Raw genomic sequence first — 18,411 nt, forward strand, 5'->3', positions numbered from 1 at the left:
GTCACTGACATCAAACCTGATGCGAAGCATCTTGGTGTGTCAAGTTTGCTTATGCACATGGCGAAATAAAATTTGAGAGGTGCGGCATATTTCAAATGAACGTGAGCTTAAATGAGATTTGAGAACTACAGTGGATTTTTAGCAAAAAAATTACATATTTTTTGTTTTTCCACACAAAGTTATCATATGGCATGAGGACTTTTATCATAGCATAAGAGACACATGGACTACTTTTATGGTACTTTTTTATTTTCGAGTTCTAAAGCTTCAGATTTTTGAGTTCTAAACTGAGCCTATTACAAAAGATCACTGAATGTGTTTTCACTCTGTTCCAACATTATGTAAGTCTATTTCTTTAACAGTAACCAGGTTTTTATAGGATGGTATTGAGATAACAGCCTGACATATTCACACACATACATAACCAAAACCACACCTGGCTCTGCTTAAAGTAGGCGTGCAACTCAATCATTTTACCCATGAGCCTTTGCTCGAGGTGCTACTCTGCAGCCTTATCCATAATTCATGCAGCATCTCCCTCTTGCCTGTCTAATGTTTCTACTGTGCCATGAGCCAGATTTTATGGCATATGTGTGTTTTCTGTTATGAAATAACAAACAATTTGGAGCATCCAACATAAACAACAAATAGGACCTCTGAAAAAAATATTGTGTGTTCTACTTTTTAAACTAAATATTAGTAGAAGTCTTTGTGACTGATATTGGTGCTACATCAGAATAGAAAAGGACAAACCTTGGAGGCTCTGTGTAAAATCTGCAAAATTTCCAAATTAAATTTGTCAAGTGTAGCAGAAAAGACACAAAAAAAACTTTGAGCATTGATACAATATGGCGACTACCAATGAGAGCATGGACACAAGAGCCCATGGGATCCACTTCCTAATAGTTGGATATTACAGTCGAGTAAGAAATTCGGCGACAGTAGGTCAAAAGTTCTACCGCTTAAATCAGTCTGTGCTTACCGAAATTCTAAACTTTGCCCCCCAGTGGCCTATACTGGAAGTGATGTTGAATGCATGGGCATGTGTGAGCTTCAGTTTCCATGTGAAATGTCCACAGAGTGACTCCAAAAGCAAGCTGTATTTTTAGTTGATGTAATAGTCAACAGGAATGCATATTTTATTAATCCTAAACCTAACTGCCATTCGAGTAAAAATGCAATCTTAGAGGGAAAATGCAACCTTTAAATTGCTCTCACCATTGTTTACATAAACATGAGCACTTCCTGGTTTCCACTGGGACCAGAACCCATGTCTCTGAGGCTGCTTTGTAAAATGTGCTTTCAGTAGCACCACAGGAAATGCTGAACACATTTGAATTGATGCAAAAATGTCTGATGGGCAAGTTACTAAAAAAAAGTAATCCACCTCAGATTACTAGCTACTTCTCTACAATTATATGAAGATTACTTTTCTGATTACTTCATTGAAAAAGTAATCACCTTACTAATTACTTTTATTAGTCTATTTTCTCCTTGTTCATTGTCACATACCCTTCAGTTGTCACAGAAATGCAAACAGACGTACATTTGAATATATGAATTCATATTTTAATTGTATTACTCATAAATAATATATTTTTAGAAACATTTGTAACCATAATAATGTACATAAAATTAGTTACTTTCATTAAAAGTCAGTAACTGATTACAATAATTTAAAATGTAATGTGTTACACCATTTTTTGTGCCTAAAAGTAATTAGATTACAGTAATTTATTAATTTGTAATCCAGTAACACTGCTTATGGGGGTGCCACTTGTCAGTAATTTGGTAGAATGGGGTCAGCTTCAGGTTACCAGAACATCCGGAAGCAACATGTTGATTTCCTGTGTGATCATGTTGAGAAAGACCAACTTCTTGCAACCAACACAAGATCGACTTACCAACTTTCAGCATTTTAATTGCTGAGAGTGTGAACGACCTTTAGAAATAAACACAAGTATGTAATACCTAAACATGCTGCAGTGTAGAAGTAGGTAAGATACTCATGTGCAAAGAATATTGTTCATATACCATTTATTTTTTCAGACACATCTGTTGATAATGTAAGTGAAGTTAATATGAAAGGATAAAAAGTCAACATGAAATGCCGTTCGCCAGCCATTTGTCTTCCGTAGTCTGACATATTTCCGTACCTCTGTTATTTACATACCAGAATGAAGTCAGGTGGGAGGGGGAGGGGTTGAAATGTAAGAGGGATTCGTGACATCAGTTGAAAAGGAAAATTTTCCGGAAGAAAGTAATTACATTTTGATTAAAAGATTATGAAGACAACAGGTTTTTTTTATATGGAATAACATGAACCAATGAATCGTGCGCAATAAGACCAGGAACGTCTGTTAAAGGGATAGTTCACCCAAAAACATTCTCGCATTATTTACCCACAAACAAGATTTTTAGAAGAATATTTCAGCTCTATAGGTCCTTACAATGCAAGTGAATGGTGGCCAGAACTTTGAAGCTCAAAAATGCACATAAAGGAAACATAAAAGTAATCCATATGACTCCAGTGGTTAAATCCATGTCTTCAGAGGTGATATGATAGATGTGGGTGAGAAACAGATCAAAATGTAAGTCTTTTTTTTAATTATAAATCTCCACTTTCACTTTCAGATGTGAAAGTGAAACTAAACCGGCACTACATGTGACTTTCAGATGTAAAAGTGAAAGTGGAGATTTATAAGAAAGAGATTTGGAGATTTTTGGAACTACAAAGGTCTGATCACCATTTATTTGCATTGTAAGGACCTACCGAGCTGAGATAATCTTCCAAAAATCTTCATTTGTGTTCTGCTGAAGAAAGAAAGTCATACACATCTGGGATGGCATGAGGGTGAGTAAATGAGAGAATGTTCATTTTGGGGTGAACTATTCCTTAAAGAAATTAACTAAAGTTAATTTTGTAGACCTCAACCTTATCCTTTAGAATAACACAAAACAAAACTACCTTAAAGCTCAGGGAATTCAAATTGCACTGGGTTACATTGCTCCATTTGTGCCCAATGATGTCTGGCGAAACCTCTTTACAATCTGGTAAAATTGTACTGTTCTCAATTTCTGCCAGTCACAAGAATTATTCTGTCCTTCTATTGGGACACCTGGTTAGCTCATCAATCAAGATAACAACCAATTATCAATCACTCTGAGCAGCCCACACTTCAGTGTGTTTAACCTCTTTTGTGTGTCTTCTCAAATTGCATGCTTGTGAGTCAGGGAATCCTCCCCGTCATTCTCTTGCGCTTCTATTCTCCATTCTGAATGCGGCTTCCAGTCTTATTTGTTCAACCGTATTTCTATCCGGTTAGCAAGATAAAGAATCTCGTTTGGTGTCCTTCCTTTTTACTAAACGACTAAAGCCGGGCTCATCAATTCTGACCCAGCCCAAAGAGCAAACATGCAAACCAGATCACATGCACACAGACTTCATAGGCAACTTTTCACTAGATGTGGACGGCATAGCCAAACTTTAACTTTAGTAACTTTATATCACATAGACAGTATACTATCTCAATGTAGTTATTGTTGCTGGACATTCAGTGATAAATGGTTAAGATATTACATGGCCTATTTTGTGATAATCCAGTGAATTAAATAATACACAAATGAGAGGTACTTCATCTCATTTGAATATCCAACCATCTTCTAAAGCCACTTGTCCTATGTAGTGTCACGGGTAGTGCTGGAGCCTATCCCAGCTGTCTGGGGCCAAAGGCAAGGAAACACTCTGGACAGTTGGCTAAAACACAGACATTTACAATCACACTTGGACTGTGGGGGAAACTGAAGCACCTGGAGGAAACCCACACAAACATGGGGAGAACATGCAAACTCCACACAGAAAGGCCCTAGGTGAGCCGGGACTCAAACTGGGGAGATGACCCTGCTGTGAGGTGACAGTGCTACCCACTGAGCCATTGTGCCACCCATTTATTTGAATATTTATTCCTTTTTTATAGTACAATGACTGACAACATTAAAAAAAAATTACAATTCTGGCATCAGTGCAAAAACAGCTTCAAATTATGTAACATGAGTGAAAAATAAAAGACAAAAAACAGTAAAACTATTATTATAAAATGGATAGTGCTGACTCAAAATTCTGAATCCCATTGTGCAACACATTTGAAGCCATTGAAAATAGCTGAAATACACACCTGTTGCCTCAATTCATCAGCTGCACTCTATATTAATGCTGAATTGTTGCACGACAATAACAACTAAACTCTGTTTTGTGTTGTGCCTATCAAACACCCCTTAAAAACAGGTTTGGGACATGTTTATATATATATATATATATATATATATATATATATATATATATATATATATATATATAAAAAAATAAAAAATAAATAAAAAAAATCCAAAGGTGTATGATGATTTCTAATGCCACTGTTTATCACCTAGCCCTACCGTGTACCATTACACCTCAATGAAACTGACACTGACAATGGGATTGACACTGATATGAGTTAAATTCCACAGAAAGTCTAATCTTTTTATGCTTCCCAAAGATCTGGGTCTTCTTAAGCTTACCAACAATATAAAATATGATTTTCAGCAAAGAGCTGCACCCTAGTCTGGGATAAAACTTTGTTTTGATATATCGCATAACGAACAGTTCCATCTGATTGGATGAGCCACATTTGAATCCTTTGTAAATTGAGCATGATTGTATAATGTTAATTATTATAAAACACTGTTTTTCAAATAATTCATTGCACAAAATTAATGTGTTAAATTGACGGCCCTAGTTACAATTCTTTCTTCTATCCCAGTTTAATATGCAGGGACAACTATAAGCAAGTCATTTGTAGGTTGTTTTCAATGAAAAATGATAGACATTGTTCTGGCATTATCAAAACATTGTTATATTTGTTTTAGTATCTCGACCAGCTTGACACAGCAGCCAATTGGTTCAACCAATGTGGTAAGTTTAGGACATAAGTATCTGTTTTTCTAACCAATAACAGTTTATTTTTGAATTTTTGTTTGTTGACTCAAAAATGGACACTTTTATCTAAATTGACTTACTGTACAGCGCATTTAAGGTTTACATTTTATCATTGTGTTCCCTGGGAATCGAACCCATGATCTTTGAGTTGCTAGCAGCATGCTCTATCAGTTGAGGTAGAGGAACCCTTCACCTATATTTAATAATTGAGCATATTTCATAATTTATACTTACTGTTGCCACCGTTAAAAGCAATAATCTGCTTCACACTGTGCCTAACAACACACCTCAAATGTGGTAAAATCATAGTAACGCACTGCCTCTTGTGGCTTATTGCTTTATTTTAACCCTGTAAAATTCATCTCAAGTCATTCTACTTAGTGGCAGTTACTAGCAGTTCAAATGATTGTCAACACAAAACACAACTTTTGCCATAGATACACTTTTTCAGTATTCTAAGGTTAATGCAAATGAAACAAGTCATTTTATTGAGCTACTGTGATGGGTATTATAGATATGCAAAACACATCTCTGAATAAATTCTAGAAAACATCCTCTACAGACTAGGGATGCACCGATACCAATACCTGAACTCTCAGCATCGGCCAATCCGATGCAATTGTTGTTTTTTTATCAGTTTAGAATATCTATACCTCACTGTGTGGAACTGGGGGTACTCTTCTATATGTAAAGAAGCAAAAACATCTAGCTACACATTATTTCATTATAAAATAGAGAAAAAAACAACAACAACAAAAAAAAAAAAAAAAACTGGATAATTTTTTTTTTATAGCTTTTTAAGAAAAACTTGGATAATACAGCAGCAAAATTAACAGTAATTCCAGTGAAAATGTTCAGTAAAAAAGAAGCCAGTTCTCTTTACATATTTTTCAACTTTTCAATCTAGACTTAAATGGATTCAAACCTTTTTTTTTTTTGTTCACTTCAGGTGTAATAGGATATCGGTCTACTTTTCAATCACAGTTATTTTTTGGAACCCAGTCAATGTAAATATTGTAATTTAACATAAAAAATTATTTTCATAAAATAAAAATAGCATAACTATTATTATTTTTGTTATTATTATTAATAATAATACACACCGCTCATTTACTGAAGCATGCTGCACATGCAGATAAACGCAGCCCTTTTGAGGTTCAAAAAGCTGTTGTAAGTATGAGAATTTAAATATGGTTACTTTAATGGTGCTTTTATGCCATTTTTTTTTTGCTTAACGGTATCGACCATGACCAACACACAATATCAGATTTGGATCAGGCTCATTGGACCGATACCCGATCCAGTTAAAAATGTCAGTATTGGAGCCGATACTGATCAAGGTATTGAATAGTAGGTGCACCCCTACTACACAAAGTGCTGACATAGTGCTAAAGTATATCTGTAATTTTACCCACATGGCCGGTATGACAAGTCTGAACTTGCAAATATGCTTTTGAGTCTAATAACTGCAAAGCCCTAAGTGGAACTTCCCATTAGCATTGGCTAAGAGTTTTATCTGTAGTATCTGAAGGCTGCCTGTTCTGCGCTCTGAAAAAAGCAGGGAAACAAGCTTCAGCCTATGCAGAGATCTACTAATTACACCTGCTGTAAATTACATCACAACTGAGGGGCAAATGGGTTTGACCAACTGGTCAAGACCAGATTTTACAAATAAGGTTAATATCCATAGTTCATAGGATTTCATAGTTACCCATAAAAGAAAGATAGTTTCTCCAAAATGAAAATGATTTCTCTGAAAACATTATTTATTTTTTTAATACTAAAATTAACTATCCAAAATAAAGATAAAATCATTGTATTATTATTTCTCTAAAACAATAATTCTGTAAAATAAACAATATTGTAATAATTTCAATTTTAAATTAAAATAAAATTACAATTTTAAAGGTAATCACAAAAGTTAATAAAAAAAGAAAACAAAAATTAATGGCATGATTCTAACAGTTATGTGACACAAACCGATCACATTAAACCAGAATGGACAAACGTAAAACACATTGTACACACCACAAACAACAGCATGTGTTCACTCAAGTTTATTTCCAATTTCTTGACAGTAAATCTACACTTTTTGTAGATTTGATTTGAACATCATAGAACGAAGGAAAAACATGTCTAGTATTCTGCAGTCTGCAGTAATCTGGGAGCTCCTTGCAAGATATTTTATCTTTTTTATTAAAGAATTAAAATTATTCTCCCAATGCCATTCAATTTGTGTTGCACACAACATAAATTAAGGATTTAAACATTTGTAAACCAAAAGGGAGAGATAGCGGAATTCATTTCAAGGCTGCTTTGCTTCAAAATAATTGAAAGTGTATTTCAAGAGGACCCTTAAATTATGCAAAGCCGGACCCCTGCACAAGATCCCAAACGTGTAAGGAGATATGCCATGATTCAGGAGCATGTCACTTTATTTGTAAGGTTTAATCTTGCTTTAAATAAACTGAGGAAAGAATGGTTTAGGAACATGTGAAGAGAAAAAAAAATTTACTCTGCAAAGATCTTCCACAAGCGGAAATCAAACAATCCTTCAATACAGTCCAGCGTCACAAAAATGTCTCAAATAATTGTGTAATTCACTGCAATTACTGTATAATATGAACAGCATTAGGTTTAAGAGTGTAGTGGAAGTGTTGCACATTTTTACAACAGATTAGTGATGATGAATAAAGACTAAATACATTATTTTCAGTTGTAATTCAAAATGATCTCACCATGTGCACTTGAGTGCTTCAGCAATGGCTTTAAATTGATATTAGGTTATGAGGTTTTCAACAAGTTTTCTACAAATTTGCAATATGAAATGTATGCGTAAGATCCAAACCGTGGATTGTTATAAATTCAATTTAAATTTCTAACCATAATTACTGAATCACTACCCTGGCAGTCTCAGTCCTTAAGGTTGGTCATTAGAGACATTTGTAGTACATAAAGCATCTTTTAAAGGAGTGGTTGCTTATACGTCAGGCTGTGAGCGGCACTAAACAAATCACTGTGCCTCTGATTTCTGTGTAAACTGTTCACAAAACATGCAAATCATCATATTGATCTATTGAGGCAATTTACAACAATGCAAAAATGCATGATGTTGCGAACGGTTTACACCAAAATTTGTTCTGCTCGTGTTTCATGACTGAAGACCAATGAGTGAGTTCGGTGATGGAAGGTTCATTTATTCTTGCCGAGAGTTCGTTGTTTTTCCGCATGTTCTACGATCTTCTCTTCAACATAGAGGCCTTTGCGTTTGCGTACGGCGTTCATGTATTTCAGAGCCTGATTGGCAGAGTCTGCTTTTTCTCCAAAGTGCAAGTACTCCTCCTCAGTAGTGGGCACCCAGAAAGGATCACTGGAGATAACCTAAAACACACATGCAAACAAAGTGTTAATAAAATTTGTGTAGTGGGTACCGTATAGATTTGTAGTTAACAACATGAGATTAGATTTGTAATTAACACCCTTTAGCTGTGACTATACTCATAATTTTGCATTGTCTTGAGTACTGTTGCTCCCACACATACAGTTGAAATCAGAAGTTTACATACACCTTAGCCAAATACATTTAAAAAAAGTTTTTCACAATTCCTGATATTAGAAAACAGTCCCTGCCTTAGGTCAGTTAGGATTACTGCTTATGAATGTGAAATGTCAGAATAATAGTAGAGAGAATTATTTATTTCAGCTTTTATTTCTTTCATCACATTCCCAGTGGGTCAGAAGTTTACATACACCTTGTTAGTATTTGGTAGCATTGCCTTTAAATTGTTTAACTTGGGTCAAACGTTTTGGGTAGCCTTCCACAAGATTCTCACAAGCTTGGTCCATTCTTCTAATCAGAACTGGTGTAACTGAGTCAGGCTTGTAGGCCTCCTTGCTCACACACGCTTTTTCTATCAGACTAAGGTCAGGGCTTTGTGATGGCCACTCCCAATACCTTTACTTTGTTGTCCTTAAGCCATTTTACCACAACTTTGGAGGTATGCTTGGGGTCATTGTCCATTTTGAAGAACCATTTGCGACCAAACTTTAACTTCATGGCTGATGTCTTGAGATGTTGCTTCAATATATCCACATAATTTTCCTTCCGCATGATGTCATCTATTTTGAGAAGTGCACCAGTCCCTCCTGCAGCAAAGCACCATCACAACATGATGCTGCCACCCCCATGCTTCATGGTTGGGATGGTGTTCTTCGGCTTGCAAGCCTCACTCTTTTTCCTCCAAACATAACGATTTCATCAGACCAGAGGAAATTTATCCAAAAAGTAAGATCTTTTTCCCCATGTGCACTTGCAAACTGTAGTCTAGCTTTTTTATGGCAGTTTTGGAGCATTGGCTTCTTCCTTGCTGAGCAGCCTTACAGGTTATGTCGATATAGGACTCGTTTTACTGTGGATATAGATTCTTGTTTCCCCTTTTTCCTCCAGCATCTTCACAAGGTCCTTTGCTGTTGTTCTGGGACTTTTCGCACTAAACTACGTTCATCTCTAGGAGACAGAATGCGTCTCCATTCTGAGTGGTATGATGGCTGCATGGTCCCATGGTGTTTATACTTGCATACAATTGTTTGTACAGATGAACGTGGTACTATCAGGCGTTTGGAAATTGCTCCCAAGAATGAACCAGACTTGTGGAGGTCCACAAATATTTTTTCTGAGGTCTTGGCTAATTTTTGATTTTCCCATGATGTCAAGCAAAGAGGCATTGGGTTTGAAGGTAGGCCTTAAAATACATCCACAGGTACACCTCCAATTGACTCCAAACTTGTGTCATGCACAAGTAGATGTCTTAAAACTATAGTTTGCTAATATGAAATCTGTGGAGTGGTTAAAAAATTTGTTTTAATGACTTCAACCTAAGTGTATGTAAACTTCTGACTTCAACTGTAAGACATCTGCCACTTTCGATCGTTAGCAAACAATCCTTAAAAAATGTTTTGTCTGCGCTGTCTAAAACGCAAGTAATTTATTAAATGTAATAAAAGAGCCACAGTGGCTATCATTTTCCCAGAAGTGACCATTTCTTTCTCTTGAATACATGGGGTGGAAACACTGCTTTATTCGCAAATTGCTTTTGTGATATTGTGATTCGCAATTGTATGCAAAAAAAACTTGAGAGCTTATTAAGGTGTGTTAGGCACAATGAGAAACAAAGTTTAGTTGTTTACATCTGACAAACAACATCGTAACTTGCCGCATTAATATAGAATTCAATTGGTGTGCGGTCACATAGGTGTATATTGGACTCAACGGCTTCAACATGACTCATCCAGTCAGGATTTATAGTTTTATCGGCTTTATAATGTTAGTTTTACAGTTTTTTTTATTTTTATTTGAACTTATATGTTATATAATAAGACTTTTTTATTTATGTATAATGAATAATCTTTCGGTTTGCCTCCATCAAGCATCAAATAAAAAAGAACAAAATTAAACAAGATTAATTAACGTTTGTTTGTAAAATATTAATTTCACTGGATTATCCAAAAATAGATTTTATCACAAAGTTATTTAATATATAAACCATTTTTTGTTGTTTAATTACAAACAATAATATATCATGATATACAGTTACTGATGTAAAATTACGTGATAAAAATTACATTCAGTATGTGATTTTGTCCATCCCTAATGCAATATTTAATAGACACCATAGTGTAAAGTGTTCATGATTTTTAGAAATCTTTTTATTTTATTTTTTATCACAAGTAATACTGTAGCTTATGTATATATTGTTTTAAGTTAACTGTAATCTTTGAGTAGGTTGTTTAGTTGGAGTTGGCACCACGAGATTTTCTTGCAATCCAGTTTTCTTATCTTTTTGTCACTCGCTCTCTCTCATTATAAAAAGAATACAAGATGATCCAGGGCTGGATCAGACTATGCAGTTATTCGCTGAAAAGAAATACACATAATGGTCATTATACAAGCCACAGTGAGACCATGTACCAGCGCGCGCACGCGCACGCTCACACACATGCACACGCACACATACAGCACTGGAAGCAGGTGCTCAGTGGATGACGCAATCCCTGCAGTAACACACACACATCCACACAATATGAGCTCATGCTCAGACAATAGCCAGAGTGGTACAATTACTCTAAGAGTCCAGCGGGTCCCGCTGCACCTGGCCCCACAGAGGCCCCACTGCATGGACTCCGTTACTTCGGGACAGATGGCAAGTTCCAACACCAGCCGGATTTACATCCGCGCAGAACACAGCCATCGACTTCTGTCCACAAACCAAGCCAGGCCAGCGATTTAGCACCATCTCACTTAAATTTTCAGGTCTCATAACCATGTTTTGAGAGTGATTTTGGTTAAACTGTGCTGTGTGGATGACACCACACCAGAAACTACTGTTAGTTATTTTCAGTGTCATACAGTGTGATAGTCACTCTTGTGAGATTTGTGGTTAATAAGAGGCATTGGGAAGCCGCTGTTGGATTATTTAATTGGACTATTTAATAACGTGGTGTCAATTGTGATGTTATGGAAGTCATCGCCTTTGATATTTACTGTAGTTACTGTCAGTATTACAGACATTATTCACAAGAATAAAAAAGAAGCTTGATTTTAAAGTTTTTTTTTTTTTTTACATCTATATAGACAGTATTCAAGCCGCTACTGTAAGCTGTTGTATGAACAGGACAATTTCACACTGGTAAGCAATCATGGTTTTCAACCGTAAACACTGACTGTGTGACTGTAGCCTTTCTTTTTGTGATTTATTTATGTTACTCATCTCTTTCTAGAGGACTTGACAGCTTGGGTTAGCATCCCTTCTTTTTTCTCCACTGAGAAGCTTTGTCTGTGCACTCATTGAAGCAGAATCAAAGAAGTGACTGGGCACTTTTCATTGTCTGCCATGTGTACCCCCTACACATAAACACTCACAAGCTCTATGCACTTTTTTGTGAACTGCATTGCTGTATCCTGCCTACATAGGCAGCTGCCTTCTAAAGGGGTGTTTACACAAATGGTGATTTACAGCGATGAATTTACCGGAAGTCATACATTTTAAATGAGAGTTGGTGATTTCTAGTCACATGAATAACAGGGACCATTGGCAATGCGAATTAGGCATGTCCAGCAAAGTTGAAAACAGTTTAACTTGGGGAAATGGGCAGCAATTGTGAAGACATTGGAGCACACATGATCAATATACTGTAAGATACTGTAGTTGAGTGCATTTTCACAAGGGATGTGCAATACTGCCAATTTTCATAATTGAGTAGTCGGTCGGTTGTTTGAACAACTAGTCGACTAGTCGGAGTTAAGGATAATAATGTATAATCAGGCTCCATTATATTCACGTAACCCTGATCAGACGCATTTCAGAGGGATATATGGACGCTAAGCGCAGCACTTCTACATGGTCAAGTACGGATATTCAACAAATAAAATGGCTAAATAACTATAACATCATTTTGCATAAAACTATCAAAGTTAGAAATAAGAAAGGCTCCAATACAGAGCGGCACAAAACCACTTATGTGCATCCTGAACGCAGACCATTATACACTCAGCACTTTAATAGGAACACCTTTTCACCAACTTTTTCTTGCGATTATCTAATCAGCCAATCATGTGGCAGCAGTGCAATTAATAAAATCAGGCAGATGCAGGTCAGGAGTTTCAGTTAATGTTCACATCAACCATTAAAATGGGGAAATATGGCTTGATTGTTGGTGCCAGACGGGCTGATTTTTGAATATTTCTGTAACTGCTGATCTCCTGGGATTTCCACGCACAACAGTCTCTAGAGTTACTCAGAATGATGCCAAAAACAAACAAAAAAACATCCAGTGAGCGGCAGTTCTGCGGATGGAAATGCCTTGCTGATGAGAGAGGTCAATGGAGAATGGTTCGAGCTGACAGAAAGGCTATGGTAACTCAGATAACCACTCTGTACAACTGTAGTGAGCAGAATAGCATCTCAGCATGCACAACATGTCGAACCTTGAGGCAGATTGGCTACAACAGCATGGACCATAGTGTTCCTAATAAAGTGCTCAGTGAGTGTATACTGGCCAGGCTGATTAATTAGGCAGATATTTGGCCATTTTTTGATGATCAGCATCTGCAAAAATTGTCTGATTGGCCGGTTAATTGAAGTGATTACTATGTCAAGTGCAGGGCTGTGGAGTGCAACAGTTTTGCTTGCATTTGCAATTAAAACATATGATACCTGACAGCAAATTTGAACCATTTGCATGTGTGTGATGTGTCATTTCCACCTATGAAAGAAATTAAAAATAAATGACCAGTCAAGGAACTTACAAGGGGGTTTGCAGCACCATGATTTACCATGCAATGAACTTTATAGTTATAAAAATCTATCATTATATAAAATCATTAAAAATATAATATTGTATCCGTCATAGTAGTAGTGGTCAATTGTAGTAGTAAATAATAAAAAATACGTATACATAATAAAAATAGCAATAATTAAAAAAAATAACAATAAAATTTTTTTTTGACCAACCTCTTTTCTGATAATAAATTTTTATTTGTGCTAATTAATTTTTTAGCTAGTGTTTTCTACTGACAGCCTTATCAACAGATGTGCACATTTTCTTTTTTAGCAAATTTTGAGTGAATGTTTATGTAAAATATAGCAATTTGTGTAAATGTTGTTTGTTATCACTATATAAAATATATCAGCCATCGCCACACTGTTTTCTAGATATCTGTATTGGCATTAGCCGTTCCAAACCCATATCGGTTGACATCATCAAATTTCTGCAAGCAATGTTCCTCTTCTAATTCAACAGATGAGCAAACAATCAGATAAACATTCTGCCATTGTTATTAGTTGTTATTTTTTCCTTTCAGGGTCTAAACTGCCCTGTCTGTCATTATTATGATTGAAATCTGATAATTGTTACATAATACACAACAAACCTGGTGAATGGAAATGAAATGAGACAGAAGGTTTTAACGAGCCACCGCCCGTCGCTGTCTGCGACAGGGTGGACCGTGTGTGTGTGTGTGTGATAGCAGCACTAATGCTGAGTGACACCAACTGTGTGTCAGAATCACATAACGGTCCAGTGTCACACATACATATGCACACTCATTATTCCATTTCTTTGTCTCTCTTACACAATTAGATTATGTTGACCTGGAATATGGGTGTGCTTGTGTCTTGCTCATAGCCAGCTCTGATTAGACTGTGTGTGTGATGCCAGGGGCGGGCAGACGCTTGGCAGACAGATTGAGGGCGGACTCACAGTCCTGGCATATGTGTCTAATGGTGTCTAATGGGCTTTCCGCACAGTAGGGGAACGAACACACACACACACACACACACACACACACACACACACACACACACACACACACACACACACACACACAGACTATGGAAGTGCTGCTGTCAAAGCCTGACATCTGCCCACACACAAACAGACATGCATGCACACACGTATGCATGCATGCAGGCTGTCAGATGGAGTGTGTAGGTTTTCTGAGATATGGCAGCAAGCGGGTGAGTTTTCACACTAATGGTGCTTCGTCCTGCGTTTGGCACCTTTTCAACTCAGCGGCTCTCGGCTGGGAGAGACAGGTGAGAGGATGACAACAACAGAGAGGAGGAAACACTATCTGGACTAACTTTATAAGACTCCTGTCAGTTATAATTCCCACTCACCCACTCTCTTTCTCGTTTCCTGATGTATCAGTCGCCCTGAAATGGATCGCTATAATGCCTTTAGCAGGCAGACACATGTGAAACCGCAAACTACATATCAATAACACTCTGGCCCCATTTACACCTTGCACTTACATACATTTTCGGTGATCGCATCGCTATCGGACAGCGCTTGGCCACATTAAATGCCAGGTGTAAATGCACCTAAGACACATTGTGATCGGATCACTGAAATTACATTCGAAGGTGGTCATGGACGGATTCTGACCACATTCAAAGAAGGTGTAGATGCTTTTTTCGTTATCCGGATACAACTACATTAGTAATTATGTGATGAGGTTACGCTACAGTAATCCACTTTTAAATTAGTCTGTTGCTTTTTTTCAGTTTATTTTGCCACTGCAATGTGAAGAAAAGACACTGCTGTCTTGCAATCTTGTCACTCCAACAATGAACAATATCCCATGAGTAATTCAATTGGAATACACTTGGGATATCTTGTCTCTCTCCTCAAATACCTACTCGCTCACGTCTCTCTCCTGATTTATAATCACTATGTGGCTCGTGGGACATTCATGTGTAACCAGGGTTCACTCACGCATTTCAAATGAGAAGCATATTTAGCACTTATGAATATAATAAAATTTGCTTTTAGGTTTGGTGCTAGCCAAAACATGTTCAATGAATGTAAAACCCTGACTGGTAAAGTGATGGAAAGCATTTGAATTATCAATCAATGTTTTTAAAATTTGTGAAAAAAAGGATAATTTTTTGTTTCTCAGGCCTCTGATGTAATATGTAAGATAAGTAGTGTTTTCCATTTCGGATCTCTATCCGATCACAGTGGAGACACATTTGACTGCAAAACAAAGAAATTGCATATTTATGGGTGATGACAAGCAACTTGGGTATAGTTCACAAAAAAAAAAAAAAAAAAAAAAAGGAAAATTCTCATCATTTACTCACCCTCATGTTCCAAGTCTGTATGACTGTCTCCCATGGAACACAAAGGAGAACTTTGGCAGAATGTGCACATGGCTCTTTTACATACTATTGAAGTAAAAGGGGATGAATGCTCTAAAGCTTCAAATATGACAAATAAAGCCCCATAATTTAATATATGTTAGACATCATATATAAATGTATTTGCAAAGATTTTCAGTGAACGCTTTTACGTCAGAGACAACAAACACCACTGATTCTTGCATGTCTTGTAACCGATTGTGATATACATGTGATTTGAATTTGCAGATGAACGAATGAGATTTGAGAGCAGCAGCAAAGGGGAAGATTTTAAGCAGATAACAGTTTGTTCCTCACACAAAGTGGATGGCTTTAGAACACTTGGAATATGGTGCACTAAGTTGGGGAGACAACTTTTATGGTACTTTAATGGTGCTATTTTGTCCTTTTCGGAGCTTGAAAGCACATAATCACTATATGCTTTTGTTGTATGAAAAAGAGCAGCATGAATATTCTGCAAAACATCATCTTTTGTGTTCAATGAAAGAAGAAAAAAAAAACATATGGGTTTGAAGCGACATAAGGGTCGAGTAAATTTTTTATGATGAAAATACTCCTTTTTAAATGTTTAGGTCTCTCAAAATATACAGATTTGTAAGACTCATGAAATCAAAACAGGGACCTTAAGACCCATAAAGACCCATAGAAAGGAAGACAGCTGCAGTTTAACTGTAAGATGAGACATCCCCCCCCCCCCCCCACATACACTCACAGCAAAAGCACTTAGCTTTATAGTGTCTTTAGTCTTTTCTCTGTGCACAAAGGCCACATCTAAAAGAATTGAAAATGCAGCAGGGACCAGAATCTAGCAAGGCAAGGTTTGAATTATACATGAAATTTAACTACCCTCCTCCAGCAAGGCAAATACAAAAGTACCAAGACTGTTGGACAATTTGAGTAATGTGTATGTCAGTGAATGTGTGTTTGTGTCTGATACTCACAACATACACAAACACAGTTAGTACATTAAACTTGCTTGAAGAATAAGGTCATTGAAGTCAACAAGATTTAAAAATTGACTATACTGTATTTACTGTACCTTATAATACACATTCCTGCTTTTATTGTACATGATTCATCAATGTACTTTTGTCAAAGTCATGAATCAGAGTGGTGCTTTCAAAGCATTGCATGTTTGTTTTTGCAGTCTGACATGCCAAAGTCTGCCTTAACCAATAGTGTGAGTTTGGAGGTGGGACTGTTTCTTTGTCTATACAATGGAAAACGGGGGAAGGGCGAAAATCAGTTTGGAAACGATCATTATTTGGCAATTCCATTTGGTCCCGCTGGTTCACCTCCACAAGCAAATTAGATTTTGTAATATTTCTCAATAGCTTACTCTTGATAACTTTTTCAGTACATTTTTGGTTAATTTAAACAGTTGCGTCACGGTATTTCAGCGCAAATACCTGTGTCTTATTCACTAACCACCCGCAAACACGTTTAGCGGGCGCAATAAGCGCTGAAATTGTGTCTTTGATAATTAAATGAAGTCATTGTCATTTCCGTGCAAACACACCTCCTTTATGTGTAAATTAGGCTCATTAAAGATTGCGCTATATTCACAAAACTCTGTGCAATTTTCCCTGCGCAATTTACATTGCGCTATTACCGCCAAATAAAAGTATGCCGTAAAATAAATTTTATTTAAAAGAGATGTATGTGAACATATTCAACTGACCATTTCAGCAGTAATTAATCAAATACTCATCAAATGATGTTGAAGAGCATTATAACCTGGCATATATCCAGATGCATGGTGTCGTCAAGCACACGTTCTGCATGTTTAAGAGATGATCTAAGAGTCTGGGTCAAAGCGATGCTGTTCAATCCCGGCAAGGTTGGTCAAATATGGTGGTCTGTGGCATCCACAGCTATACTGCGCTCAAAATCGGACCACAAGATCAGAATTGCGCATGCAAATTGCATTCAGCAGTGATTTTGTGGGTGCCGTTGCCTGATCTGCATTATTCGGGTGCTAAACGAGCGCAGTTAGCACGTGCAAATTCATTCTTAGTGAATCAGCCCGTCAAGGTGGTAACCCAGAACTCACTTTATTTTCTGAATCAAGGCACGGCTTTGTCACACAGCAGAAATGTCGTCTGTGTGCAAACTCGATGCGTGCCTGCTGTTGCAGTTTATGCTGCTGCTTAAATGCTCTCTTACATGCTCCAAATACAGGATGTGAGAAACAGACATTCTTCACCACACTTCCATGGCCTTCAATGTCTCATAACAAAAACACTAAAATCACTGAATACATTAACAGAGCAGAAGTGATTGTGGTCTCTCTTTCAAACACTAAACTAGAACAAGGAGATGACCCTATCTGTCCTACAAGTGTTTGTATCATGTCTGGTTTAATTCAACCCAAACCCCTGGCTGACAGTAATGTCATATGGCCGCAGAGCGTCCGCTCACCCAGCCCTGGCATGGAGAAAGATCAGCTGCCGGTTTAAAAAAGCTTTTGATCCTCTTTCATGCCTCAACTATTGAGGTATATGCCATTTTGGTTCTCTTTACATGACGTCACAATGGACAAGTTGGAGCTTTCATAAAATTGAGATATATTTTATTTTACTTGTAATTACGAGTTTGACAAAGATGTGAATGGTTTTGTACAGGTTGGAAACTCAAAATTAAGATAATTTTGACTTGACGTGAATGCATTTTGCAGGAAGTTGCTATGTTGCTCGGCAACAGACTACATTTTGGCTAATGAACTAGATTATATGC

The 18,411-nt window shown here is 36.9% G+C and overlaps 1 protein-coding gene across 1 annotated transcript in view; it reads right to left on the reverse strand.

Moving 5' to 3' along the window:
- Positions 1-7,017: 7,017 nt before the first annotated feature.
- The window catches only part of LOC127450764 (elongation factor-like GTPase 1), a 174,864-nt gene continuing 163,470 nt past the window's right edge, over positions 7,018-18,411 (reverse strand). The window contains exon 20 of the mRNA XM_051715108.1: positions 7,018-8,356. Coding sequence (XP_051571068.1) covers positions 8,168-8,356 — 189 coding nt within the window. The 3' untranslated portion in view covers positions 7,018-8,167. The remainder of the gene's footprint in view (positions 8,357-18,411) is intronic.

Source organism: Myxocyprinus asiaticus, chromosome 2 (genome assembly GCF_019703515.2).
Source record: "Myxocyprinus asiaticus isolate MX2 ecotype Aquarium Trade chromosome 2, UBuf_Myxa_2, whole genome shotgun sequence".
NCBI lineage: Eukaryota > Metazoa > Chordata > Actinopteri > Cypriniformes > Catostomidae > Myxocyprinus > Myxocyprinus asiaticus.